Here is a 27,031-nt window from a genome sequence, read left to right as displayed (position 1 = left end):
AGATTATATTTTCTACCTCACAGGGTTGTTGTAAAACACGTGTGTGTGTGTGCGCGCGCGCGTGTGTCGTCTGGTAATAAACAAAACTGTTATGTTATTTGTTACTGCCAGAAGTTATCCCAGAAGTTACTGTATAAATGCTTTATCCCCACCACCACTCCATTATTATAAAGAATAAGACACAAACTTCTGGAGTTATCTTTTCTTTGGTGTAATCTTAAGCACACTGTGTTTGGAACCCCTTGGAAATCAGGTGCCTGTTTATTTTGGATTTTTAAGTTTCGTTCCTCTTTTTCCCTCCTAATGGCATTTATAGAAGTTAATGGAAATTCTTCCTCTTTTATGAAGTGGCGTGAAGGAATTTAGTACAATTAGAAATATCAACTTTCTTAGAAACGAATGGAGATATTGTTGGGGGTGGTGGAAACAGACGGATGCAAAATCGAGCCAGTCATATAAATCATTTTATACTCACACAAACCTGTAAGGATGGCAACACTTTACAAAACCTCCTAGGGTGTCCAAAATCCATCTTCTACAGGAGACAAAACAATGGCCTCATTCATTTTCCCCTTCTATAAGATGAGAATAAAGTACAAGGAGGCTAACCTCTGAAAGTGCAAGAGCAGAGGGAGGCGTACGAACGCTTACGTCCAACCTGTGCAACCGCGTCAGAAACCTCGAGCGCCCTCTCCTGGGCCTCACCTGCGCGCATCAGCGAACGCCTGCCCTAGTTTGTCCCTCCGGGCTTCCTGCGGCGCCCGCCTCGCGGCGCATGCGTGCAAGGGCGCTGACCTTTGAGGTCTGTGCTGCTTCCACAATGGCGGCTTGCGGCGTGGGAATGTTGGCCCGTTCGCCCCTGTGCTCCCGGACAAGTCGAGTCCTGCGTCCCGTTTTCAGGCGTCTCAATTGTCCAGGACCTGTGGCCGCGGACCTCAGTAGAGAAGAGCAGCCTCCGGGGAGCGTGGAGACAGGTGATGGCCGCGCCCGCCGCGGGAGGGAAGGGCCGCGGCTCGGGGCGCGGGGAGAAGCGCCGGGCCGGGGGCGGCCCGAATCGATGTGCTTCCTCGGGTATTGGGAAGCCCACCTTCATTGAACGGATTCCTTCTTCCTCTGGAGCTCAGAGCTGGCGTGTGCTTTTTGCAGTTAGTAAAGCAGTGTTGCGAGGAATGGGTCATGTGTGTTTTGTGTCCATATGTGAATATAGACTAATGAATTTTGTTGAAATTGTTCTAAGAAGGAGAACGATGGAGGGGTTAACTGAGATATAGTTTAAGCACATGTGTAAATCTCGCAATGTATCCTCCTGTATAACTGTTACATGCTAATAAACTCGTAAAGGAGAAGAAGAAGAAAAATGGGTCATGGTCTCCACTCCCACATCTACAGAGGCTGAAAAGGACTTGTGCAAGGTCTCACAACTCGATCTTGAGGCCAGCTACTAAACTAAATGTATTGATTTCTACCATTTTGGGGACCTATCGTTTTAAGAGATGAAGTTAGTTCTGGGAGCACTTCTAAAGCATACTAAATGAATAAAATATTTCCCCTAAAATAAATCACTGTCTTCATCAGACTGCCCCCAAAGACACATATTCTCAGACAGTGAGAAGTAGCATTTTATGTGACATCTCATTGAAATATTGGTTGGGTTAGTGTTTAGTAGAAGCTGCTTTTCTTGAAAATTTTAAAGTAACTTTGTGTAAGGATTCTAACAAAGAAGCCACTGTAATTTAATATTTGTGTAGTGGCTTAAGTGTGAAATGTTTTCATATGCTCTTTGAGACAGAAACTAGTGAGTAGAAGCGGAAGGAATTGTTATTCCAGTTTATAAATGTGAAAACCGGCTAGACTGGCTAATTGGAACTTTCCCGCGTATAGGGTGGCAAAGAAAACAAAGGAACAGCAACACCAACCAAAAAAAACCTACCTCTGACTTCAAGGGTATCCTCTTTACTTACAAGTTTTGTTCTATTTTTTAAGGAAATGTTTCATTTTGTATCATTAGGCTAATATAACTGACTCAATATTCAGGTACTCTTGTGTGGCATCAGTAACAAAATGCTCAAAAGAGAAAGAAGCAAACTGTACCTTCACTTTTAGAGGTATGTAATTTTATCATTGGAAAGTACTTGAAAAATATCCAACTCAGTTTTTCATTCTGTGAGAACTCATCAAAACATTCACAGTAACATTTTCTAGTAATAGGGTACACATGATCTCATAAATCTGGCTGTACTAGTTGAAATTTTTTTATTTATAGTGAGGTAAAATCTACTACTTTCTCATTCCCATGTTGGTTTGAGTTTTGACATAGTTTTAAAGAGCTGCAGTGGCAAGACAAAGGACTCTTTAGATGCATGTGACAAAAATTAACTCAAGTTAGCTTAAGTAGAATAGGGAGGCTGCCTGACCCATGAAAACAAACTGCAAGAGTGAGTGCTGTAACTCCAAATGGTTTTCATCAGTGTGCAGTATTGGTGTTTTCCTCCGCTATTGCTTGATGACCTTATGATCTCAGATTCTTCTGCATGGAGGTGTTAACGGTAGTGGTGATTGTAGTCAGCACTGCATGACCACATTCTTGCAGTTTTATCAAAAGAGAAGAATAAAGTAGTATAACCTGAACTTGAAAAATCCCAAGAAGCCTTTGATTGATCACATGCCCACTTTTTGGGCCAAGAGGGGGTATCTAAAATTATCTAGTACTTCTGGCTAGTTAATAGGACAGGGGTAAGTGTAACACCACCTCTACAACCATATGAGAATATTTGTTGCTGTTGTTTATTTTGTTTCTTACACACAGAGGTATCCTGTTACCAGAACAAGGAATGATAGATGCCAGGCAACCAAACAACAGTTGAACTGTATTGGAGACTCTATTGGAGTCAAACATCTAATAATCTAGAAAGTTTATTAGATGTTTGACTATGCAGTCAACATTTTCACCTGTAATGGTACCTGCTTATCTTGAAAGGTTCTTGTAGATTCAGAAGAGAGAATGTATGTGACAGTGCTTGGAAAACTATAAAGTGTACTGAAGGAGTAGGTGTTATATTTGAAGATAGCTTTCAGCCCTTAGGCTCTCATTTAGGTTTTTTGTTTTGTTTTTTTTGTTTGTGTGAATCCCCTCTTTATATTGAAGTTATTACTTCATTTTATAGATAAGAAAACTGGCTAGTTCAAACCTCCCTTTCCATACAGTGGCAAAATTCTCTTATCAATTTCTAGACTTTTTGTTATTTCTTTCTGAATGCTGTCTTGCTCATGAATATTCTTTATATCCATTATATCTAGAACATATCACCTACATGTGTCCAGTTGCAAAGAACTTCTTTTGCCCCTTGAATTTGAACTTTAAAAAATTGTTTTACTAAAGCCTGAATTTTGAGCTGAGGGAATGGCTTAAGTGGTAGAGTACTTGCTTAACAAGTGAAAGCCCTTGAGTTCATACCCCAGTACTGCTCTCCAGGAAAAAAAAAAAAAAAAAAAAACCTGAAATTTAAAATTTTCTCCCTATTCTTATCTCTGAAGTTAAAACTTTTTTTTTTTGAGGGGGTGGTGTTTGAACTCAGGTCCTTTTACTTGTAATACAGGCTCTTTACAGCTTGAGCCATACCCCAGTCCTTTTTTTGTTTTAGTTTATTTTTCAAGTAGAGTCTTCTGTTTTTTGCTGGATGCTAACCTTATAGCTTACCCCTACTGCCATCCACCTACCACCATCTCCTGAGTAGCTGGGATTACAGCTGTGTACCACCAGGCTGAGCCCAAAAATATTCTTTGAGGCCTGTTAGGTTTTCATCAAATTAAGTTTTTGGGCTTCTTTTACAGAACCACTATAAGGTTAATTTTACCCTCATTATGTGCTATGTATTTATTTTGTCTTACTATGCCTTGAAAACGCCTGGAAAGATAATATCAAAATTGAATGGCTAGTTATGAGGGTAAGAGGTCTGGAGGAGGCTTTATACTTTTACATTATATAGTCTTACATTGTTTAACTTTAATTTTACAATAGCACTTGAACACCCATCTAGACTTAGAGTTATAATCAGAGACAAAAATATAGAAGTGGTAATTACAACTGAAAAAGCGAGATGGTTCATGCCGAGCCTGTAGCATAAGAAAAGAAGGAACTAGAAACAGATAGGAAGGAGGGTAGTCTATAGACCGAGTAGAGTAGACCCTGTTCTCAACATGGAAGATGTTCTTCCAAATTGTTAAATAAGTATATAACGGTACTATGAATTACATTCCTTCATAGATGCGAAGGTAAGGTAATACAGAGGTGGGAGAGATTCTACCATGGAAAGTCAGGAGTCTTCACACACCTGAGCACATTTGGAGGATGAATGGGTGTTTGCCAGACAGAAAATGAGAAGATGGGCATTCCAGCAGAGGGATGAAGACCAGAAAGTTCATAATATGTGACAGTACCATGTGTGTACAGTACCGTGTGTAAAAAGTGCAAGAGGCAGAAATGGTAGAAACCAACATTGAGGAGGCAAGCTGGGACAGGTGCCAGTGGCTTTATACCCATGCTGTGGAGTTTAGACTTGATCTTAAAGGTATTGGGAAAGCTATTAGAGGACTTGATGTAGAAAAGTCAAAGAATAAGATTTTTTTAAAAGATCGTTTTGTAAGATCACATTGGCAGCAACATGGAAGTTTGTTCAAGAAGGACAAAGTTAAAATGACTGGGACCAGTTTTGGGGTCAGACTATTGTGGTGACACAGGCCTGAAATAAGATTTGTCTTAAAGAATTGACATTGGTAATGGAAAGGAGGGCACGGATTTAAAAATGTTTAAGAAGTATGTTGTCACATGTTAGATCACTTTTAAAAATGGTGAGCAAGTCAGTGCCAAAGTTTTCCAGAGTGCCTGCCTCTGAGCTGATACTGATGAGCAGTTCAGGGGCTGGGGGCACAAGGTCCTAAGTTCAAACCTGAGTATCACAAAAAAAAAATTAAAAATTAATGCACAGTTTAGGGTTGAACAGTTCCTACTACTGTTAATCTGCATTTCTCTGTCTTGTCCTTGACGATATCTTGGAATTTACTGAAATTAAGGCAGTATTTTGGAGTATTTCATTGATCCATCAATTTTATAGCCTTTTGAAAGAAAAAGAAGCTAAAAACTTGCTTATTTCTATATGTCAGTTAACGTCTAGATTTTGTTGAGGATCATAATGTCAGACTTGGTGGTTTGTAATTTCAAGAAGCTGTCATTCCAGACTTGAAAAAAAAAGCACTTGAAGCTACCCAACCTGAAATTAAATATCTTGGGCGGATGGCATGAATTGTTAAAATGCAGTCTTTGGAGAGCCAGATGAAGCACACAGCTGTAATCCCAGCACTGGAGAGCTGAGGAAGTGTGATCAAGAGTTTAAGGCACATTATGGGCTACATCGTAAGACTGTCTCAAAAAAAAAAAAAGAAAAAAAAATCAGTGTTTCACTTTAATATTTTCTTAGAACTTCAGTGGATTTTGCTTTTTTTTTTTCCCCTTTAAACTTAGTTCATTTGTTGATCATCCCTTTGTGGCAAGTGTTTGATTAATATTTAATTCTTGACTATTGCAGCTCCTCTCTTTATTGCCTATGTTTGATACAAAGGTTTTTTAATGAAAAAAAAATTGTTCTGTTTCCTTAGCTGTTTTTGAGCAGCAACTAAGTTTTAAATTCTTTGATTTCCCTGTGAGCATGTAATTGGTAACTTGTATACAACTATTTGAGCCAGATCAAGACCCCTTGACAAAGAAAAACTTAATAACTTACTTCAGTACATTGAACTTCTAAGGTCACTGACTTACTACACTGAGGCTTGTAATAATTTCTTTTGGCTCTTAGATGTTACAGTGTACACAGGTTTTGTGGAAGTGTGAGAGTGGTTTTACTTCCTACTTGGGTTTCTGAGGTTTTGTGGAGCTCTGTTTTCAGCACTGTTCATCAAGTACAGTAAATCAAAACAGATGAAGGGGGATGGTTTTAATGAAAGTCACAGGAGAATAATGAAGTGAACATTGGAAGTAGCATAATTTAACCTTTAAAAGGAAGAGAAGAAAAAATATGATTAATCGTATATAAAAGTCTTTCCGTACTTTATCAAAATATGTTTTAAATTTTACATGTGTGTATATGTGTATGTGATAGAAAATGTTTTGTCTCATTTCAGGCTCTGAAGACAAGATTCCCAAAAAGAGGTTCTCTGAGGTGCAGAAAGAAAGACGAGAACAAGCACAGAGGACTGTTTTAATACATTGCCCAAATAAAATCAACGAAAGAAAGTTTCTCAAGTATTTATCCCAACATGGACCTATTAATAATCATTTCTTCTATGAAGGCTTTGTATGTATCTGAAAAACAATCTAACTCAGCATTCATGCTTTTGAAGAGTACATATTTTTTGTTATCTTTTGCAATATATAAAGTTAGATTCTCTATTCATTTCTTACATCTTTCCTTATCTACATTTCCCTTATTTCCCCTTCCTTCCTCCCTTCCTCCCTCCCTCCCATACCTACAGTCCATTTTTTGCTCTGGTTATTTTGGAGATGGAGTCTCTCAAACTATTTGCTGAGACTGGCCTCAAACTGTGATCCTCCCGATCTCAGCTTGTGGGGTGTCATCTACCAGTGCCTGGCTTTCCAGTTCTTTAGTGAGTTTTTTTAAAATATCAGATTAAAATCTTTATAGCAGTATTTTAGAATTATAAACAGTTTATGACTTAATGATTCTATTATTTGAGTACTTTAATACTTTAGATAAAGGCTAATGGGAGGAGATCTTTGTTTTTAATTTTGTATTTCACTGATCTTTTCGGTTTCTTGACTGATACTACTGTACACTGCTCCTAGTCTACTTATAACAAATAATACTAGTGCTTATGATAGCGTTATATCATTTATAAATTAAAATAGTATTTTTTAGCATTATAATTGTTTGAAGATAACTATGTCAAATATGAAGTGCGTTCTGGTTTTTCTTTTATTTTTGGAATAGGGTCTCTATGCTGTTGTAGAATTTTGCCGAAAGGACAGTGTGTATTCACTGCAGGGTGGAATTCATACTCCAAGCCTGGGCACAGAGGCTGCAATTCCTTTCAAATCACGTTTCTTCAATTTAAAGCTGAAGAATCCATCAAGCCAGATTTCTGAGCAGCCATGTGTAGAGACAACTAATCAGTTGCCTCCTTCAAGCAAGAAGCTTTTTGAAATACTTTATTATGCAGAAAGTGTAAGTTTATAGGTATACTTACTTCAACTTCTAAAAATATGTGTGGCATATATTATAAAAGTACTTATGAAATATTCAGGCAGTTACATCATGAGTAATGGGTGTAAGGCTTTAGCTTTGCAAGATGAAAGGAGTTACAGAAATGGGTGATGATGGATGTATGACATGAAGGACAGTTTTCTTATATTTCTAGCCTTTTAAGAGTTTCATCAGTAGAAATTGGGTTTTGGCATTTGAGATTATCTTGATTAGTTGGTATATAGTCTTGAAATACACAATTTTCTCTTGTTTCTTTTAATGAAGTGAATGAAGTCATAGATTTCCTCACGTTAAACCACTGTTGCATTTATAGACTATACCGTACTTAGTTAAGGTGTATTTTTAAAAAATAAATTAACAATTTGCTTAGCTAATGTTTCTTACTATTTTAAAAAATATCTCTACTAGTAAATGAGGTTGCTGTATAAAATTGAAGCTAGAGAATGTATAGAAAGAAAGATGAAACAATCCTTATCCACCGTATGCCCCATGGCCCCTGTACTCCTCCAAGGTAACCACAGTCTTCCAACGTTTTTGGCTTTTTTGGACAATTCAGATTTTCTTTCTCTTCAACATAATAACAAAAATATTGTATGTAGTATTGTATAAATTTTATGGTATCTTATTTTCTTTTTCCTTTGTTGATATTTGAATATATATTTGCTTAGCAGTCCTTAGAATCAAGTCATATTTTTATTTATCAAAATACTATGACTGTTTTGGTTTGATTTTCTAATTTTTAATTCTTTTGCTTCTAACTTACGTATTTCCTGTACTTTGTTTAAAAAATGTTTTTGAGTTCAGTGCTTAGTTATTTTCAACATAGTTTTCAGATTTGAAGCTATGGTTTATATATGTGTGTGTGTGTGTGTACATGTGAATCACATATATTTTACTTTAAATACCTTTCTTTAAATGCACTCAGGGGCTGGGTGTAACGTCTGTAATCCCAGCAATTGGGAGGCTGAGGAAGGAGGAACTTAAATTCAAGGCCAGCCTGGGCTACATAGTTAGACCCTGTCTCAAAAAACAAAAACAAAAAAGCAAAACAAAAAAAATGTCCTCAAGTGCAGTTTCAAAAAATGAGTATTTTAATGCCAATCTTCTGTGAATATACAGGGCTATTTATAAAAAACAGAGATCTTGGGCCTTTATTACATAAATTGTTGCTTATTTCTAGTGTTTCTTGAACTTTAACATTGCTTACCCTCCCCTGTGTAATTTTGTGGTTGTTTTGACTTCTTCTGGAGCACTTTATTATTTGCATTTTCCTCAAACAATATTTTATGCACATTGCTTTAAAAAAGTGGTAGCTTGAATTCCAGCCAACTTTCATTTTTGTTGTCATTTTTCAGTACTTTTTAAAGAATATTTTAAATCTATTTTTAAGACTAAAAAAAATTGCATAGTTTTAAAGTATGTATCTAAAGCCATCAAATCTTCAGAAGTGAAGGACAATTATTTTGTGGGCCAGAGATGTAATTCACTGATACAGTAGTTACCCCATAGAATTCACAAGGCCCTTGGTTGATCCCTAGTACAACAAAAAGAAAAAAAAAGTAGAAAATGATTTATTTTATATGACCTCTACATTTTCTGTATTTTGCTGTTTTGTTTTGGCCAGCTAGATAGATGATCAGCTGAACAGTCTCCTGAGGAAATTCCAGCTAACAGAAGAGAACACAAAGCTTCGGTATCTCACCTGTTCTTTTATTGAAGACATAGCAGCTGCCTATTTCCCAGACTGTACAGTCAGACCCTTTGGCTCCTCAGTGAACACTTTTGGGAAATTAGGATGTGATTTGGACATGTTTTTAGATTTAGATGAATTTGGAAAAGTCAGCACTAACAAGGTAATGATATTTCTTTCTCTCTCTCTCTCTCTCTGTATATATATATATATATATATACATATATATATATATTTCTATATATATTTCACTATAGTCACTTAAACTTAAAAAATTAGAAAAGAAAAGAAAAATCATTGGACCTAAAAAAATAACTGTTGATCTCTAAACTTAGTAACCATTATGATTAAAGAATAAAGTTTATCTGATATTGATTCCTTGGAACTGAAAAGTATTTCTTTGTATTGATCTAACATGGGGTCATTTATTGTGATTGTTCTGTTATTTTCAAGATTCAGAAGTTTTTCAGTTAACTCTAGGTTGCTTGTTATGTTATTCAGAGTATGTGTATCATAACTAAATTTTTTATCTGTGTGAATTAGTTACTGAAGTATTTGAGAGTCTCCTGATTTTTGGTTTTATTAATTGCATTATACAGATTATGTAACATTCTGAATTCAGATTATATTCAGATCCTAAATATGAACTAATTTTTATCTGCATGATATAGTTATTGAGATGTATCTAAATCTCATGATTTTTGGTTAATTTGTCCTTAAAATTCTTTTGATTTTTTTTGTTTTGTTTTATTCAAGGACTGTGTAAGCTACACAAAGGTATATGATTTTTATATTTTACTGGATTAAGTTTTCATTAGAGGACCCATGTCCCTCTTCATGTCTGTAAATGCTTTAGATCCTGTTTTGTTAGTTAAGATGGTCACTTGCTATCTGCTCACATTTTTTTCTTTTTATTTTCAGCCTTTATATCTGTTATGTTTTATGTGTATCTCTTAAAAATAGCAGTGTGCTTTTACTCCTGTCTGTGAGACTTGAGTGTGATATGTTGTTATTTCTACTGTCCTGTTGTTTTTCCTACCTTCTGTGCTCTTTTTGTTTCTCATTTACTTCTTCCTCTTATTAGATCAATCCACTTTAGTTTTGCCCTTCCCCCTTGCTCTTTTATTTTCATTTTTAACCTCTTGCAGTTTGGATGTTCTGTATTCTGGTATGTTCTTTTTAACAAGCATGTCTAACAAAGTAAAATTAACCAACATCTCTGCCATCCTTCCAAACAACATAAGGGATGCTTAATTACAACTTTGAAAAACCTCTTAAAAAAATAAAATGTTAGGGTTTATGGCCATCTTTTCTTAGGTGTTCCAAGCTAGTAATGGGCATCTTTATTTGGATGTCACGTTGACACTTTAAAGTTCGTGATGTACATGTTCATCTGAGCTCTTTAAAGTTCTTACACATGTATCAGATACTTGTTAATAGCATTTTAGCTTTGCTAATGTTTCCCTTTTTAATTTGTACCTTTTGTGTGTATAGTTCCATAGTCCCTCACAAACTGTCAAACTTAGGTATCGTAATAATATCTATTCTGTCCTGGAGTTATCTTAAAACACAGTTTGGATTTTCTCACAAACTTAAAATGATTCTTCTCTTCAGCATAATATTGAAGTGATTTGTCTCTTTGTTAATTTTAGTCATCACTTCTCATTATGTATCTTCTATCTTCACCAATTTTCCAACCATGTTATTTAATTTTCTCCAGGACTATAGGGCACTTTTAGGATATTATAATGATAAAACAGTTGTTCTAACTCTTTGGTCAGAAAGTCCTTTCTTTCCATTCCCCAACTCTTACTCTTGTGCTACTTTTCAAGCCTATGTCTGACTACCTTCTTGAAGCCATCCTTCTTTCTTTTCTCTACCTTCATCAAAATTAATCATTTCCGCTTTTTTTTTTTTTTTAAGTATCTTGATGGTATTTCTCTCTCCAGATTTTTACTGTGACCTGTCTAGAGGGTGGTTCTGTATGTCTATTGCTGTACCATAAGCTTGGGAGAACAGGGACTTAGCCCACAGTAGTTAGTGGTCATCATTCCTGACATCCTTAATATGCTCAGAATACTTAGAATACACTTCTAGTCAGGAATAGGAAGCATTGCAATTAAATGGGCCACTTTTATTCTAACACATGATTAAAATTGTATTAAATTCCCCACAGGGCACTTAAGTTGTGGTGCCTTTAAATAAAGAGTATAATGAATAATCAAAGAGCGTAGCAATGTGTTGAAGTGGTTTAAAAAGCCTGGGCTCTGGAGCCAGCTGCAGGATTGTAGTTCTGCTTAGCAGCAATGTGATCTTGAATCAGTTATTCTTTATTTCTCAATTTTCCTGTCAAATTGGGACTGTCCTGTAGCACCTGTCTCGTCCAGGGATGAAGAGCGCACACTTAGCACAGTGCTTGGCACTTGGTGCGTGGACCACCATCCACAGGCAATATTAACCATTTTACCATTCTGCAAGTGAGAAACCTTTTTTTTTTTTTTTTTTAATCTCTGCTGGAAGCACAGAGAGAAGTTGGAAATTTAGTTGGATCTTAACTCTTAGATTTCTGAGCTTACAGGGGTTTTAGAAAAAGTTAGTTTAAAAAGCCAGTGCTCCAAATGGTTACTAAACCATTTGACATTATTTTGCTAGTAGGTTTAACTTAGAAAAGTGTTATAAATATAAGTGCTTACTTAAGATTTCTTGGAAGTATGTGCTTAAGATTATTTTGAGATATAATTTAAATTATGGCTTTGCTAACAATAAAACACAATGAAAAATTTAAATTCATGCAGTTCATAAAGCTTTCTTTATATAAACATGAACTCTTCTGTTACCTTTCAGTTCTTTTGGTACTTGATTTTTTTGGCGGGGGAGGGGGGTGCTCCACTTTGTTTTATAATTCTTGGTGTACTTGTTGTATTCTCCCAGCTTAACTGGAGGGGAGTTCGGATGCATGTGTTAGCCTTTTTTTCTGTGTCTCCTAGTACTGTGTGTGATAGCCTGTGCAGGACAGGCACTAAATAAATTGTTTGGTAACATATAAATGGAAAGTCATTCATTAATAAAAGTAGTAAATATCAGCATTCATTCTTTTTTTTTTTTTTTAGCGTGTGAAAGATGTTTATCACAAAGATCGTTTTAGCATGAAATACTAAGCTAAAATCTGCCTTAGATTCTTTCTTCAGTTTTGCTTTTTCTAATAGGGCTCTATGTCTTGGAGGATTTGGGTAACAGAAGTAGAAATTAGTGACTAAGTCCTAAGCACTATTTTCTGTTATCTAATTGATTGGTGAGCAATGTGCTATTTTTATTTTTCCCTTATTAGATTATCTGCCACTAGGTTGTGCTATAGGGATATCAAATACTAGAAGTATTTATTGAGTAAATTATCTGTGAAGAATTTTTAAAATTTTTATCTGATAGAGAACAATAGTTCTTAAGAGTATTTTACCTTTGCTCATGATAGGTGTGTTTTTCATCCCCTGTATCTTTTATAATGGCATTGTTTTATTTTTGTGCAGAGTTCGTTTATCTAATTACCTCATGTGATTTTCTTGCTCTTTTGGTGTCAGTCATGTTTGGCTGCTTTATGCTTTGGTAACAGACAACCCCAAATCTTAGTGGATTAACATATCAACTGTCTATCTCTTGCTGAGGCTGGAGTCCAAAGCAGGTCAGCATCTAGCACAGTAGACATTTTACCCTCTCAAGCACTCAGACTGACCAGCATTCTTCTCCAGCCATCACTGGACTGAATGGAGAGAATTGAGCATTGATTCTTTATGTTCTGCCTGGAAGTGACACGTTGGCCTCTGCTTGCATTTCATTGGCCGAAGCAAAGCATGTGACCATGCTGAACCTTAGAATTGTAGGAACGCTATACCCCACCAAAAAGCTAGAAAGGTGATTGTGGAGAAGTAGCTAACTTCATTAGCTTTCAGAATCCTGCCTGAAGTTCAGCTCTCCAGCTTCCTGTCTCTTAATTCCACTACTCAGATTTACTTCTTTCTAATGTCATTTCATTTTTTTACCTTGATTGATGGTTTTATTCTTTTCATAGAGATGTTTCTCTTTCTTTGTTTATCTGTTAAATATCTCCACACTTTATTTCCTGGTTGCTCTTGTTTGGTTTTCTATGTCTCATGTAAGTTTGTATGTGCTTGTGTTTTAAAATAGGAGACTAAGGAAATAGGAAAGTTACAAAGATATATTAAACCAGAGTTTTTAAACTTCAGTGTTTTTAAGGAAAAAAATCTGTTTTTTAGTCTCTTTAATATAAAAGCAGCCTACTAAATAGGAACCTGCCAACATGACAGAAATCAATAGAGAAAATACAACATGTTTATTTGTGGGGATTGTTTTTATATATGTAATATTTGTGTATTTATTTAGTCTGTTTTTCTGATTATAAATAACAGACACAGAAATCTATGATATAAATAACTCTGATGATCCAACCATCTCCAGAGATAATTACCATGAATTGTATAATGTATTTTATTCTGAATTTTTTTCCTTTGCATACATAAATGTCTTTTTTGAACAAAACTAAATCTTTATAGATAACTAATGTAAAAATTATAACTTGAGTTTTTCCCCTGTAATAACATGTCTTGACAATTCAGTCTACTATATTTTTCAACAGCTGCAGAACATTCTGTTGAATGATTAGATCATAATTTAAACTGTCCTCTATTTGTTAGAATGCTATGTTTTTTCCTATTTTTCATTACCATTACTGTTTTTCTGCTCTTCATTATTATTAGTTAATGTTCTTTGGATATACGTAACAAAAGCAGCCCAAACTAGCGTAAGCAAAATAAAGAAGTAAGGAGGCATCCAAAAACTCAGAGTCAGGAATGTGGATGAGTCTTAGGAAGAACTGGAACTATGAAGTATAATCTATCAGGAACACAAGAAGTGTCAGTTTCTGTATATTTGCTTTAGTTATCTCATTCTCTGTCCTTTTTACTCCTTCCTTCTCACCTCCATTGATTTCTTTACTTTTTCATATTTGTCATATAAGTATACCTGCCCCAAAGTTTACATGCTTCAGCTACATGCTTGCCTCAGAATCTTACTTCTCATTCCCAGTAGAGATCTTGGGTGAATGTGTGATCCACCTGGCTGGGAGGAGCAGAATAGATTTCCATGATGGTGTTGGGGCCTTGATCCCTTTAGAAGAAATGAGATCTAGATTTGCGGGGGTGGGGGGGTGGCGGGCGGAGGATTGAGAGTAGGGAAGTATTACTAAGCTACCAAAAGGTATCTACCATATGAATGATGCTATAGGGAATACCTTTGCAAATTGACTCTTTTATGCAAGTATTACTTTGAGACACTTTCTTAGCATTTTAATCTTAAAATATGATTCATTTAAAGTTAGCTATTGATAAGTTCTACCAGAAGTATGTCCTAGTTGACACTGTCACCTACAGCTTGCACATTTCCCTGAACCCACCAATGCTGACCATCAGCCTGTTTGTCTTTGTTAGACTGGTAAATGGAAAATCTCATTGCTGTTCTAATTTCTTCTTTCATTTCTGGCAAACACGAGCGTCTTTCATTGTGTTTATTAGCCATTTTTATTTCTTCTGTTAATTTTTTATTCAAGTCTTCTTTTGCCCACTAAAAAAATTGGATGTGTTTTTCTTCATGTTTTAGTTAGCCCATTGTGTGAGGTGTGTTACTGACTTGTCTTTTATCTGGTGGTGACTTTATGCTTTGCCTTAGTGTGCTTTCATTTTTATGCAGTCATCTTTTGTCTTCCATAATTTGGGTCACATATAGAGACTCCTTTGCTCTTCTAATATTGTAAAACATTTGCTTATCTTCTAATACCTCACTGATGCACTTTCTGCATTTAAGTTTTTGATCTGTGTTTAATTCAGTTTTAGGGCTAAACTAAGGATCTAGCTGATTTATGACCATGTAACTTTGCTGAATGGGAATATTTGCCTAGTAATTTGCAGTTCATTTATTGAGTAATTAAATTTCTGTACATAGTTAAATGTATGTGTACTGTCTGTTTTCTTTTACTAAAACTGTTATTCTTGTCCCTGTATTGTGGATTTATAGTACATATTAAAATGTAATGAACTGGCTAAGTAAGAAAGGGCAGATGTATGCTCAAAGAATTTATACAGCAAGTGGTTCTGTGTGTAATAATCTCTTGATACTATGCTGTGACAAATTAGTTATAAAAAGTCAATGAATTTGTAAATTAATACTTTATATTCTTGAGAAACAAAAAGTAACCAAAGATCTTTTAAGTCTGCTTTTGGCTGTGTTTGCATAATTATCATACTATTACTTTGTTTACTTGCCAGAAATGATTTAGAGCATCCATTTAGAAAGAATTTATTAAGAAATTCCTTTCAGCATAAAAGCTCCTAGTTACATATGTTTTTATTGTTTAGAACGTTGGAAATTTTTTGATGGAATATCAAGTGAAAAATGTTCCTTCAGAAAGAATTGCAACTCAGAAGATCCTGTCTGTGATAGGAGAATGCCTTGACCACTTAGGCCCTGGTTGTGTGGGTATACAGAAAATATTAAATGCACGGTGTCCGCTCGTGAGATTTTCCCACCAGCCCTCTGGATTTCAATGTGATTTGACTACTAACAACAGGTATGATCTTATAAGTCTATCATCTTAAGTGAACATTATAAGAAGCTTAGAGTTTCTTGTATAGAAACAGTGACTTTGAACTCTTGTAGATATATCTTAATCATTTTTTTTTAAATTTGAACACTTGGATTGAAAAGTAGCAAATCCCTTTTCTTTTATTGTAGCTGTTGGCAATTTGTTCTTCCTAAACAAAGCATTAGAGTATTGTGTTAAAATGCTAGCATAACTAATATAACAGTGGATGAAATATGTTCTTACTGTATAGGCTGATAATGTGAAAACTACTTATAGTATAAGTTTCTAAGCATACTTAGAAAACAAAGCAGTAACTTAGGTTTGACCTCTGAATTGCCTCCGGGTATGGTCAGCTTGTATACTAGAGAAATGTGGTCTTTGATTATGTCAGAAAGTGGTCTGAATGGCTTAAAACTGGATAGTATTTCCTCAGCATGTTTGCATTGTGTTGTCCTAGCAACCTGTTTGCTTAAAAAAAGTAGGGTGAGAGTGACAAGTTATTATATTCTGAAATTTTTTCTAGGTTCACAATAGGGAAAACTTTTGTTTCTTACTCTGGTATTCTTACATATGTTCGATTTTTTTCATACTATCTGTTAGATGAATAATCATAATTGAAAACAGATTCAGAAAATCCGATCTAGAGCACTTTTGATTAAACTGAATTCTTCCATAAGCTAATGATAAGTACTTCTGGATTTTTCTCAAGTATTTGTGACTTCTTGTTAAATGTTAACATAAAAATAAAAATATACTACACTTTCTGTCACTATTTCATTTTCTTTATGGTTTGTAAAATAGGACAAAATGACATTTTTATAAGGTTATTTTCTTTTTCTTATTGAGACAGGTTTGTAAAAATTTGCTTTTCTTCAGGTTTCTTATATATGCTTTCTTCTGGTTTTTAATGTGTGCAGTGTTTCTTTATATGAGATACCTTATACTATTTGATATTTATTTTTCAGTTTAACTTCATTTAAATGTATAAACCCTATTCACTGTGTATTTTTCACGTACTATTCTGTTCTCTTTTTTTCTTAGATTTAAATGCTATGGTGGTACTTTAGTGACAGTTTAAGTTACCCTCACATTCTGTTTTGTGCCCTCTCTTGGTTTTGGGGAAATTATAAGGCACATTTTGATAAGTAGGGACTTAAATTGAAAATATTTCTGATTAACAAGTTTTGAATTTGCATTTTGACTAGGAAATATACTGTAAGTACATTTTAAATTTTATTTTATTTTTATTACTATTATTATTATTATTATTATGAGTTAGGAGTCTCACTTTGTTGCTCAGGCTGTCCCAAAACTGAGGACAAGGAGCTTAAGTGATCTTCCTCCATCAGCCTTCCTTAGTAGCTGGGACTTCAGGTACATGCCACCACCACGTCCCAGCTCTGAAGTTTGACTTCTTAATGAACTTTATCTGTAAACAGTTTTGTTTTTATAAATGTTAGACTTAAATAATTTTGACTTTTCCACAAATTGTAAGAATTCAGCTAAATGCTTTCTTGGTAAAGTAAGTAGAATGTTTTTCTCTGTTAAGGCTAACTTGTCTGTCAATGGACTGGATAAACTTTTTCTTTAGAGATAGTTGTAAAGAACTCCTATACACACATTTCACTAAATCATGTTTGGGAACTTTGTTTTAAAAACTTTGTTTTAAGTTTTAGCCAAGTGCCAGAGGATCACAGTACAAGGCAGCCTGGGGGAGAAAAACAAAACAAGCCCTTATCTCAGAACCACCCAACATAAAAAGGCCAGCAGAGTGGCTCATGTGCTGGAGTGCCTGCCTGCCTAGTGAGTGAGAGGCCCTGAGCGCAAACTCCAATCCTGATGGCCAGTATTTAAAAGAACACATAATGGAGGTGTTTGATGTTCAAGCATTTACATTACATTTTATATTACAAATGCGTATTTCTTTTGATTGTTTAGCCATGGTATTCTAAATGCATTTAGATACAGTGAGCTATTTAGATATGTTACCAGATACATACTTTGACTCTTGAATCCTAATTTAGGAGTTTGAAAATTCCTCCTATTTTTCTTTTCTGAAGGATTGCCTTGAAAAGCTCAGAACTACTTTATATCTACGGTGCCCTGGATTCAAGAGTAAGAGCCTTGGTGTTCAGTGTACGATGCTGGGCTCGAGCACATTCATTAACAAGTAGCATTCCTGGTGCCTGGATTACAAATTTCTCCCTTACAATGATGGTCATCTTTTTCCTCCAGAGAAGATCACCCCCTATTCTTCCAACCCTGGATTCCCTGAAAACCCTAGCAGGTAGAACTAGAAACAGTCTTTTCTATTTTCTTTTCTTGACATTATATGGATATTTACCAATATTATCTAAGCCATGTGTATTTGTTCATTAGTCATATAATTTGTCTTCTTGATTTTTAAATGTTAAAAATAAGTGAATCTGAAATTTAAGTGCTTTTTAGTTTTTTAATGCTTACCAAGAGTCATGAGAACAGATCTGTGAAGCAGATCTTTAGAATTTTTTGAGAGTCCTCTGTTATTTGTGTCAGTTGGTAAGTTGTTTGCAACAGTCATGGCACAGTGGGAGCCTCTCCCTTAGTTTGACCTACTCTAGATTAATATGGTTTTAGTTAAGAGTTCACAATCAATGTTAGGTACACTATTTTAAATGTGTGGTAATAGTGTTTATGTTATGAAGTTGAAATTTTGATAGCCTGATGGAGCAGATAGTAAAATATTGCAGTTCGAAATTCTAAAAGGAAGATAATTAAAAGATATGTATGTTGAAAATGCATATGTAATCTTCTATCCATCCTACAATATTGCTGCTAGTTAATTCTTGTAAGTGCATCCTTGAATCTTCCCTGTTTAAAATAACCTTAAAAGGAATTTTATGCCTTGTGTATTGAACCAGGGCTTGATGTTTAAAACCTTTAGCCATCTAGGTACAACCCAGTTTTCCAACCTCTCCCTCTTTGTATGTTCCGGTGTGTCAGCCAATACTATGATTGCTTTCATAGCATTTTATCTTTGCTCCTTTATTCATTCTGTTTTTCTGCCTAGAATGTTTCTCTTCTCTCACACTAAACTGTCTCTTCTCTGCCACCTTCCATTATTCAAATTAGAAGTAATTTCTGGGAACACTATAAGTACTAGTGTAACTTGAAATTGAGCTTAAAACAAGCTAAATGTGGTAGGTTGATGGAAGATAGGAGGTTTTTAGCAGGGTAGGGTGATACTCATCTGTTTCACTTTTAAAGTTGAAATTAAGGCCAGCATCTACTTTTAAAGTTGAAATAAAGGGCAAATAATGTGCTTGTTTCATCCTTTGGTGTCTTGATTGAGTATTTGTTGATTGCCTATTATGTGTAAGGAGTTATTTTTAAAGCAGTAAAGATATATAGGATGTCTCAGATAACTAACCATCTAGTAGAAAGATAGGACATAAACAACATACTGGTAGCTTCTCATTCATAAACAACCTATAAATAACCCTTCCTGTCCCATTCCTGATATGTGCGCCATTGTTGGGGAAAGTCATGAAACATTTTGGAGCTCAGAAACAGAAAGAGAAGAAACCATAAAAAGGAGGAAGAACAGCAGCAGGTTATGTTAGGGACCAACCACTCCAGCATCATGATTGTTCTATTCCTCTCTCAGTTACTGCCACACTCCCTGTGTCCGGCCATTGTGGTCCCCTGCCCAGGAAGACTTAAAAACAGTCTTCTCCCCTTACCTCCAGTTTGTTTCACACTAGTCTGTGCTTAGCTAAGAGAGTGATTTTTCAGAAATATTTATAGTATGATTATTTCTCTTGAAATTCTTTAATATCTTTCTACTATCTTTCATAAAAGTTTCACAATTGTTTTAGAAAAGAATGTGATTTGTGGGCTGGTCATAGTAGCACTTGTCTGTAATCCTCACACTTGAAAGGCAGAGGCACGGGGATTGTAAATTTGAGGCCTGCCTAGACTACATAGCAAAAAAAGAAAAGAAAAATGAAAAATTACATGTTGAGTTTTTATTTCAAACCATTTAGAAATAAATTTGAATGTATTCACATCTTATGGTATCAAAATGGACAAAGCTAGTTTTGGAATTCCTTAATTTTCCACTTAAAAATCCATTTGATTGATTTAAAATTTTTGTGTTTTTGATTAAGAGAAATTGTTGGGCTGGTTTTTTTTTGCAGTTGCTTCTCTGTATATAGCATATTGTACAAGTGAATTTCCAATAAACCCAAAGCAAAATTTGTACTTTTTTCCTTGGTTTTGAAATTGATATTAAAGAATTTTTCTTAGATGAATGTATATTAAGGACATGGTAAATCATTTTGAAGAGAAGTTATAAAAATATTTTTCTTACTCATGTTTTCAAAGTCTATAGTTATACTTCCTGATTTTAACAGATAGTTTAATATTGATGAACATTACAGAGTATATAGCCAAGAATAAAAGTAATGTTAAACTGAAAATCAGAGACATCTTTGTATACTCGTGGAGTGACTTCAATTTTGTATACAATCATTTGATTTCTTTAAGCTGTTCCTCTCATTTGATACACAAATAGGGTCTGCAACATTTGTTCTATTTTAAAATGAAAAGAGTGGTTTTGATTGCAAATAAGTTCATTATTAGAGGATAGCTTCAATTCTTGGAACACCTTCCAGAACTTGTAGGAGTTTGTAAACCACCATTTGGAACTTACGCTAAAATAAAGCCCAAACTTTTTAGCATTGTATACGGGCTTTGTGATCATCCTCTTCATTTCATCATCTCTTCCACACTCTAAAATCCTTGCTGATCTCAGATGTTTCCTGCCACTTTCATGACTGTGTCTTTGCCTGCAGTGACATTCTCCCCACCTCTTTACAAGGAGAACCTGCTCAAGATGAATCAGGGAAGAAAGACGACAAACCTAGCACTGTGTGGATCTCCTATGTTAAGTCTTTCCTGGCTGTCCTCCCTGCCTTTACAGTGGTATGCTCCATTGGCTTCCAAGCATTTGGTACTCACCTGTACCTTAACAGCTGTTAGATTGTTGTAGTTCTTGTATCTGCCCACTTCAGCTTCCTCAACCTTTTCTAGAGCAGGCTGTCTTTCCTTCATCTCTTCATCCTCTGTGGCTGGCATGATATTATGTCCATAGATTGTAAGTGATTGGATGATCATTGCAGCAGTAGAAGTAGACCCTGATGGCACCTTTCCTATTTTGGTCAGTCTTGGATTTTTTTGTGTTTCCATACAAATTCCACTACTTCCCCCATGTGTGTCTTACTTTCTTCTGTATCCCATCATTTTTGAGTTTGCTGACTTCGTTGTATTTACTTCTGTACTTTTTTAGTGCTTTTATATAGTAGTTTCCTCTTAAAAATGTTGCTTAATTAAAAGTTTTTTGGTTGGTTGGTTTGGATCCTAAGTGATGAGTTAGGAATTTGAGGAAGAAATAAATAGTAGCATCTTTAGCAATGTTAATGCAAGAGACTCCAGCATAAAAGAGAGGCAATTTGTAACTCGGCACCAGTTTACTGAGTGAGAGCTCTCTGCCAGATTCTTGACCAAGAGAAACGTATACGTCATCTCCTTCCATCATTCCAGCAAATTTTATGAAACAGTAGTACTTTTTTCATTTTATTGGTGAGGAAAGTAAGGCTTTGAGAGGTTATCTAAATTTCTCAGTGCCACATAGCTAAAAGATGCTAGAGCTGGGATTCAAACCCAAGCACTTTTCAGAGCTTGTACCTAAAAAAACCTGACATAATACACATAGAAGCACGTGTGTATAAACTGGTTTTCACGAACTGAACACACCCATGGGACCACCACTAGCTTGAGTAAAGCAGTCCAGCTTTGCTCTCTTCCATGTACTGCCCTTCCCAGTCCTTCCTAATGGCATAGATAAATTTTAACCTATTCATGTCTTTTAGGTAAAAGGTATTGCATAGTATATATTTTCTTGTCAACGCTATGTTTGGAAGATGTAGTCATATTTTTAGTGTATTTATGAACTGTTCATTTCCATGGCTACATTACTATGTGGATATACCAGTATTTTACATTCTGTTTTTTGATTGGTATCTGAATAATTTGTAGTTTAGGACTATTCCAGATAGCTGCTGATGTAAACAATCTATCACATGTTTTTTGGTGAACTCAGGTCCTCCCATCTGACATTTGTTTACTCCATGCATTTTTGAACTAGAAAACTGATTAGTTCAGAAGATTGTTAGGAATCATTGAGTTGTTAGAAAGTAGTTCTAGTATGCTAAAGGAAATGCAATGTTAGATTCACTGTAATTAGTATAATTCATTTCAACACTTTTTTTATGGAAAGTTTTGCATTACTGTAAATACACATAACACTGGCTAATAATGAAACTAGTAAGACTGATATAACTAACTTTTTAAAAGCATACTTCTGAAAGTAGGAAATGGCTTTGAAATGTGAACTTTTTCCTTTCTATTTAAGATGCTGAAGATAAATGTATAATAGAAGGCAACAATTGTACATTTACTCATGACTTAAATAAAATTAAACCTTCAGGAAATACAGAAACACTAGGTAAGTGGTTTTCTTTTTCGTTATTCCTTTTTGGATTCAAACAAACTTTCTTCATATTTTCCTTATTTTATTTTCTTGCAGAGCTACTACTGAAGGAATTTTTTGAGTATTATGGCAATTTCGCTTTCAGTAAAAATTCCATAAATATTCGACAGGTAAATAATGTTTTAGTATTTGTTAATAAGGTATCTAGTTTTCTACTGTACCTGATTCTTTTTCGAAACACTAACAAATGTTACTTCTCCAGGGTTGTAGGAGGTTGATTCCTAGAGGAGCTCCATAACTTGACTAAGCTCAGTCATCTGTTAGGTTTAAGTGCAAAAGTCAGCTCCTTTAGTATCTGTCTGCCTTAAAGTACAATGTCTTGAGGCTTCTGTCATCACTTAGTGCTAATACTATAGTCTTTAAGATATAGAATGATATCCTGAAAAATTTTCCAAAAATTGTAATTGTACATAAAGGTTTTAAGCTTGAATTTTTGTTCCTATGGAAGATTTTTTTTTTTGGAGAGTGTCCCTTATGTATACCAGACTGGCCTCAATCTCACTGTTCTATATTCACCTTCTGAGTGCTGGGATTATAGACCTGTGCCACCTTGCCTCCATGGAAAAATTTTGATAGGCTCCCAGTGATAGATTTTAGGGGTTCCCTCATTTGACAGAATTTGTGATTTTGATTCTTCTGAGTTAGCTCAGTTGGTACTGTTCTTTGGTTGTACTGGGGATGAACCCAGAGCCTCTCACATGCTAGGTAAATGCTCTGCCTTACCTAGCTATACCCCCAGCTTCATATGTTTCTAAAAAAGAAAGTTAGTCATAGCAGATTTGTAGGCCAAATGTGTTCCCGATTAGGGGAAGCTTGTGATAGCTCTGTTTGGGTTTCTTCTGTTTATCATCTGGATACAAACCTTTGAGATTGGTTCCACAGATAGTCTTTTATGTTGTGTCTTTAGCTTTCCTCTCCTGCTTTATTGTTAAAATAAAAATGTGAGGAAGGGAACCAGAAAGCTCTGGAATGCATCTAGAAGAAGAAATGTCACCATAGAGTTCTTATGTTTTTCATACTCAGGGCTTAGAGATGATATACAGGCAAGACCTGCTAAGTAGTGACATGAGAGAATTTAGGAGTAAAGGTACTGCCTCTGTTGCAGAACCCTGGCCACCGGCTTTTGAGTATTTCAGTGATGTTTGTGGTATCATTTGAGAGGGGAAATGATAGCTATGCCTACTGCTCTTCATTTGATTTACAGCTTTGCTTTTCATTTCTGAGAGGTATGTTCTCACAGGAAAAAGCCTTACTGTTAGATCTTTAGTAATATAATGGAAACTTTTCAATGTTGTAAGTGAGTAATGAATAATCTTTTGTTCCTCTCTTCCTTTCTCATTTCATACTAGGGAAATAATTATCTTTAAGATTCTAATTTTGTGTGTTTCTGTTCCCGCCATAATTGTTTTTAGCAGGTCTAAAAATACATGCATCTTCATCTTTTCTCCTTTTTTGTTTTTTGAGACAGGGTCTCAGTATGTGACCTGTACTGACCTGAAACTTGTGATCCTCTTGCCTCTACCTCCTCCATAGTGGGATTATAGGCCTGTGCTGCCATGCCCAGTCTCATTTTCTGTCTTTTTCCCTTTTCTTTTTTTTTTTTCTTCCAAGCTCTATCTTTTTAGGTAAAAGGTACATTATTTTAAAAATATTTTTATTGTTGACTTAGTCCAGATACCTGTCACCTGAGCACTGACATCATTTTCCATAGGTCATAAACCTAAGTTATTTTTCTCTAGAGAATATTACTCAAAACTGCAGCAGGAAAAAAAACAGTCAGAAGTACTTACACATTCAACTAACACAAATACATCTCCCTTAGGAAAGAAATTCTTTTCTCTCTGAAGTTAATGCTGGTATTTTATAGGTGTTCGATGTTTAAACCCTTCATATATTTATTCATTTTTTTCCTTGTCATAATCTGTAGGGAAAGGAACAGAACAAACCTGATTCTTCTCCTCTGCACATTCAGAATCCTTTTGAAACTTCTCTCAACATAAGCAAAAATGTAAGTCAAAGCCAGATACAAAAATTTGTAGATTTGGCCAGAGAAAGTGCCTGGATTTTAGAACAAGATAATAAAAATGGACCCTCCCCAAGAATTCGGCCTTGGGGGTTGGCAGCCGTGCTGCTGCCATCTGTAGTAAACAGCAAGTCTCTCACCACGAAGAAAAGAAAGAAGCCTGGAAGCGAAACAGTCAAGAACTTGTTAGAATCCATAAAAAGTAACAGTACAGAAAATCCTCTGAGCACCAATGAGAAAAGGACAATGAGTTCTCAGACATAATGGCTGCTTTGCGTTAAGAACTGGTTTTTTCCTCTAAAGTGGTGGACTAGCTGGAGGAGCTGGTGTGAAACTTTTACATGCCTCAACTTTCATCTGATGTCATTTTCCATGTTACACTCATTGGCCCCTTTACCTGATCTGAAGTTCTGGACATTTTCATTCTGACTGGTGTGATCTCCAGGTGGCATTTTATTAAAACATCAAACAAGGAATGAATGAAGGAATGGATGGATGGATGAAGATTGCAATGTACTTTAAATAAAACTACACAAAGTAAATAGCAACAAATCAGTTTGAGTATTAAACCATTGTTGATATCCACATCAATCCCTGGCCGTAAAACATTCAAAAGGATTTCTAGTTGTATAGGCAATAAATTCAATAAAGCTTCAGGATTTGGTAGAACTCTTTAATATATATTTTTCTGTTTTTCAAGCAAAGTACTTATATTCACATTTAAATTAAAACAGATTGGTACTGATACCCAAAAATGTTTTATGTTTTTAAAACATGTAAATATAGATATTTCTTTCACTACATGCAAGTTGTTCTGAGTCAAATATATACATACTAATATATTGTATTTTAAAATATTAGTTTTTCTGTCTTGACAAATAAAACCATTTGTACTAAAATGTTACAGTATTCCCAATATTTGTTCCCTTCTCTTTTTGAAAACTCCCCTCTCTTTATAAGAAATAGGTACATACATAGAAATGTGGTTACCATTATGCTTCCTGTGGCCTAACTTTCAATTTAAGAGCAAATAGTGTAGTGTTTCAAAATGGAGACTTGAGTCAGGCTGGTCCCATAGCCAATGATCCTGGCCCCTGTTGTTTCGTCTTTACAGTGGGGCTCACCAGAGTGTTGTGTCAGGTGAGTCACCTTGGAGCGTGCTAGTTCAAGATCCTGGCATATAGCTGATGTCACGTTTCAATTATGTCTTATATGAAATATGTGCAACTGTAACTTTCATATTTTTTTTAATATTTGTGTGTATATATAATGAGATATCTTGGAGATGGGACCCAAGTCTAAACAAAATTCACTTAGGTTTTATATAATCCTTATGCACATAGACTGATGGTAATTTTATACAATATTTTAGATAATTCTGTAGTGATACAATTTTCTTGGTGTAGAATTTTCCTTTTGTGGGAACCTGTACCTTAAAAAGTTACCAGATTTTGGAGCATTTTAGATTTTCAGATTAGGGATGCTCTTCAGCTACTGTCTGTCTTTCTGTTTGTTTGGTGTTGCTGGGGATGGAACCCAGGCAAGGCCTTGTACATGTTAGGCAAATGGTCTACCACCGAGCTACAACTACTGCTTTTCAATGTTTATGGTATGGTATTACTTTCCTCAACATTCAAATTTGGAGTTGTTAGTGACTCTAAATTTTTAAGTTACAAGTCAGAAATTATAATGAACTCTTGGGATATTTTTAGAAACTCAGTAATAGAATTATTATAAGTAAGTATGTTCTCTGACCACGTGGCTGTGCTATTGGATTTCACATCTGAAACAGGCAAGGGCAGTGTTCTTTTATATAGGCAGTATCTTTAGAAGCCATTTTTCACTTGTTAAGTTCATTTTGTGGGGCTAAAAATCGAGACTAAAGGTTTTAAAAGCAACTCCTTAGGCATTTCTAGGTGAAATTATTCTTTTCCTATTCATAGATATTTGATCAGAAGTTTTCGGTTGATGTAAAGTCTCAAATGCTTATATAAGCACATAAAGTATGTATGTTAGTATTTTCCTCCCTCTCTTCCTCCCTCTTCTCTCCTCTCTTTTTTAGCTTGTAGTACAATCATAACACTGTAAGTCTGTTTTACTTTCCACAATGAGATTTAACTGTGATGAATTTTAATCCACAAAATTTTTAGTACAGTTTTAAATTCTACTTAATGGAATATAGGCTATAAACAAATACACATTTTCTCATGACTTTATAACATCCCAAAATTTTTATTACATCTTAGAAGTAAATTAGCAATTATTTTTCCATTGCTGTCTGTTAATTAAAATGAACTGCAATGATAACATTTTTTTCAAGTTTTTCTTTCCTAACTGTTAGTAGGCTTTCATCCAATAGCCTTATGATCTTTATTCAATATGTGGAAGTAATTTTGATCTGAGGTTAGCTAGGTGAAACAGGCTTCAACTATGTATTACTCCAGGTTTTATGGCCTACTAGTATAATTTCTGAGATTACTACCTACCTTTAGGAAATTAGAAAGATGGCCAGAGACATTCTAGGAAATGAAAATTAGCCTGAGACATACCCAATTGGGTATCTTACCTCATTCACAAACGTTTGCTGATCACAGAGGAGGAGAAATAATGACAGTTTGAGTAAGACTTTCTTCCTGCTCTTTTTTTCTTTTGCTCTACATTCTAGTCAAGTGAGAGGAAAATTAGATTGTTCAAGTCATCATGTTCCCAGAATTTCCTAGGCCTTAAAAGTGTAGCCATATTCAGTTCCTTCCGGCCTGCTGTTGCCATAATAGAGATAGGCTGCATTAGCACGTGCTGATAT

The 27,031-nt window shown here is 35.1% G+C and overlaps 1 protein-coding gene across 1 annotated transcript; it reads left to right on the top strand.

Moving 5' to 3' along the window:
* Nucleotides 1-790: 790 nt before the first annotated feature.
* On the top strand, nt 791-25,127 carry Mtpap (mitochondrial poly(A) polymerase). The gene is made up of 9 exons (XM_020178697.2): nt 791-974; nt 6,175-6,347; nt 7,002-7,235; nt 8,903-9,127; nt 15,387-15,598; nt 17,674-17,900; nt 22,068-22,160; nt 22,242-22,315; nt 24,133-25,127. Exons 1-9 carry the CDS (start codon nt 821-823, stop codon nt 24,490-24,492), a joined length of 1,752 nt encoding a protein of 583 aa, XP_020034286.2. The 5' UTR covers nt 791-820; the 3' UTR covers nt 24,493-25,127.
* The last annotated feature ends 1,904 nt before the right edge of the window (nt 25,128-27,031 follow it).

The sequence above is a fragment of the Castor canadensis genome, chromosome 15, assembly GCF_047511655.1.
Source record: "Castor canadensis chromosome 15, mCasCan1.hap1v2, whole genome shotgun sequence".
Taxonomy (NCBI): Eukaryota; Metazoa; Chordata; class Mammalia; order Rodentia; family Castoridae; genus Castor; species Castor canadensis.
This window is presented reverse-complemented; position numbering and strand designations above follow the sequence as displayed.

Excerpts from the sequence above, each read along its gene's own strand:
- Mtpap (XM_020178697.2), top strand. The coding sequence starts at position 821 with ATGGCGGCTTGCGGCGTGGGAATGTTGGCCCGTTCGCCCCTGTGCTCC. Across the intron at positions 7,236-8,902 it reads TACTTTATTATGCAGAAAGT|ATAGATGATCAGCTGAACAG; the intron begins GTAAGTTTATAG and ends TTGGCCAGCTAG. Across the intron at positions 15,599-17,673 it reads GATTTGACTACTAACAACAG|GATTGCCTTGAAAAGCTCAG; the intron begins GTATGATCTTAT and ends TCTTTTCTGAAG.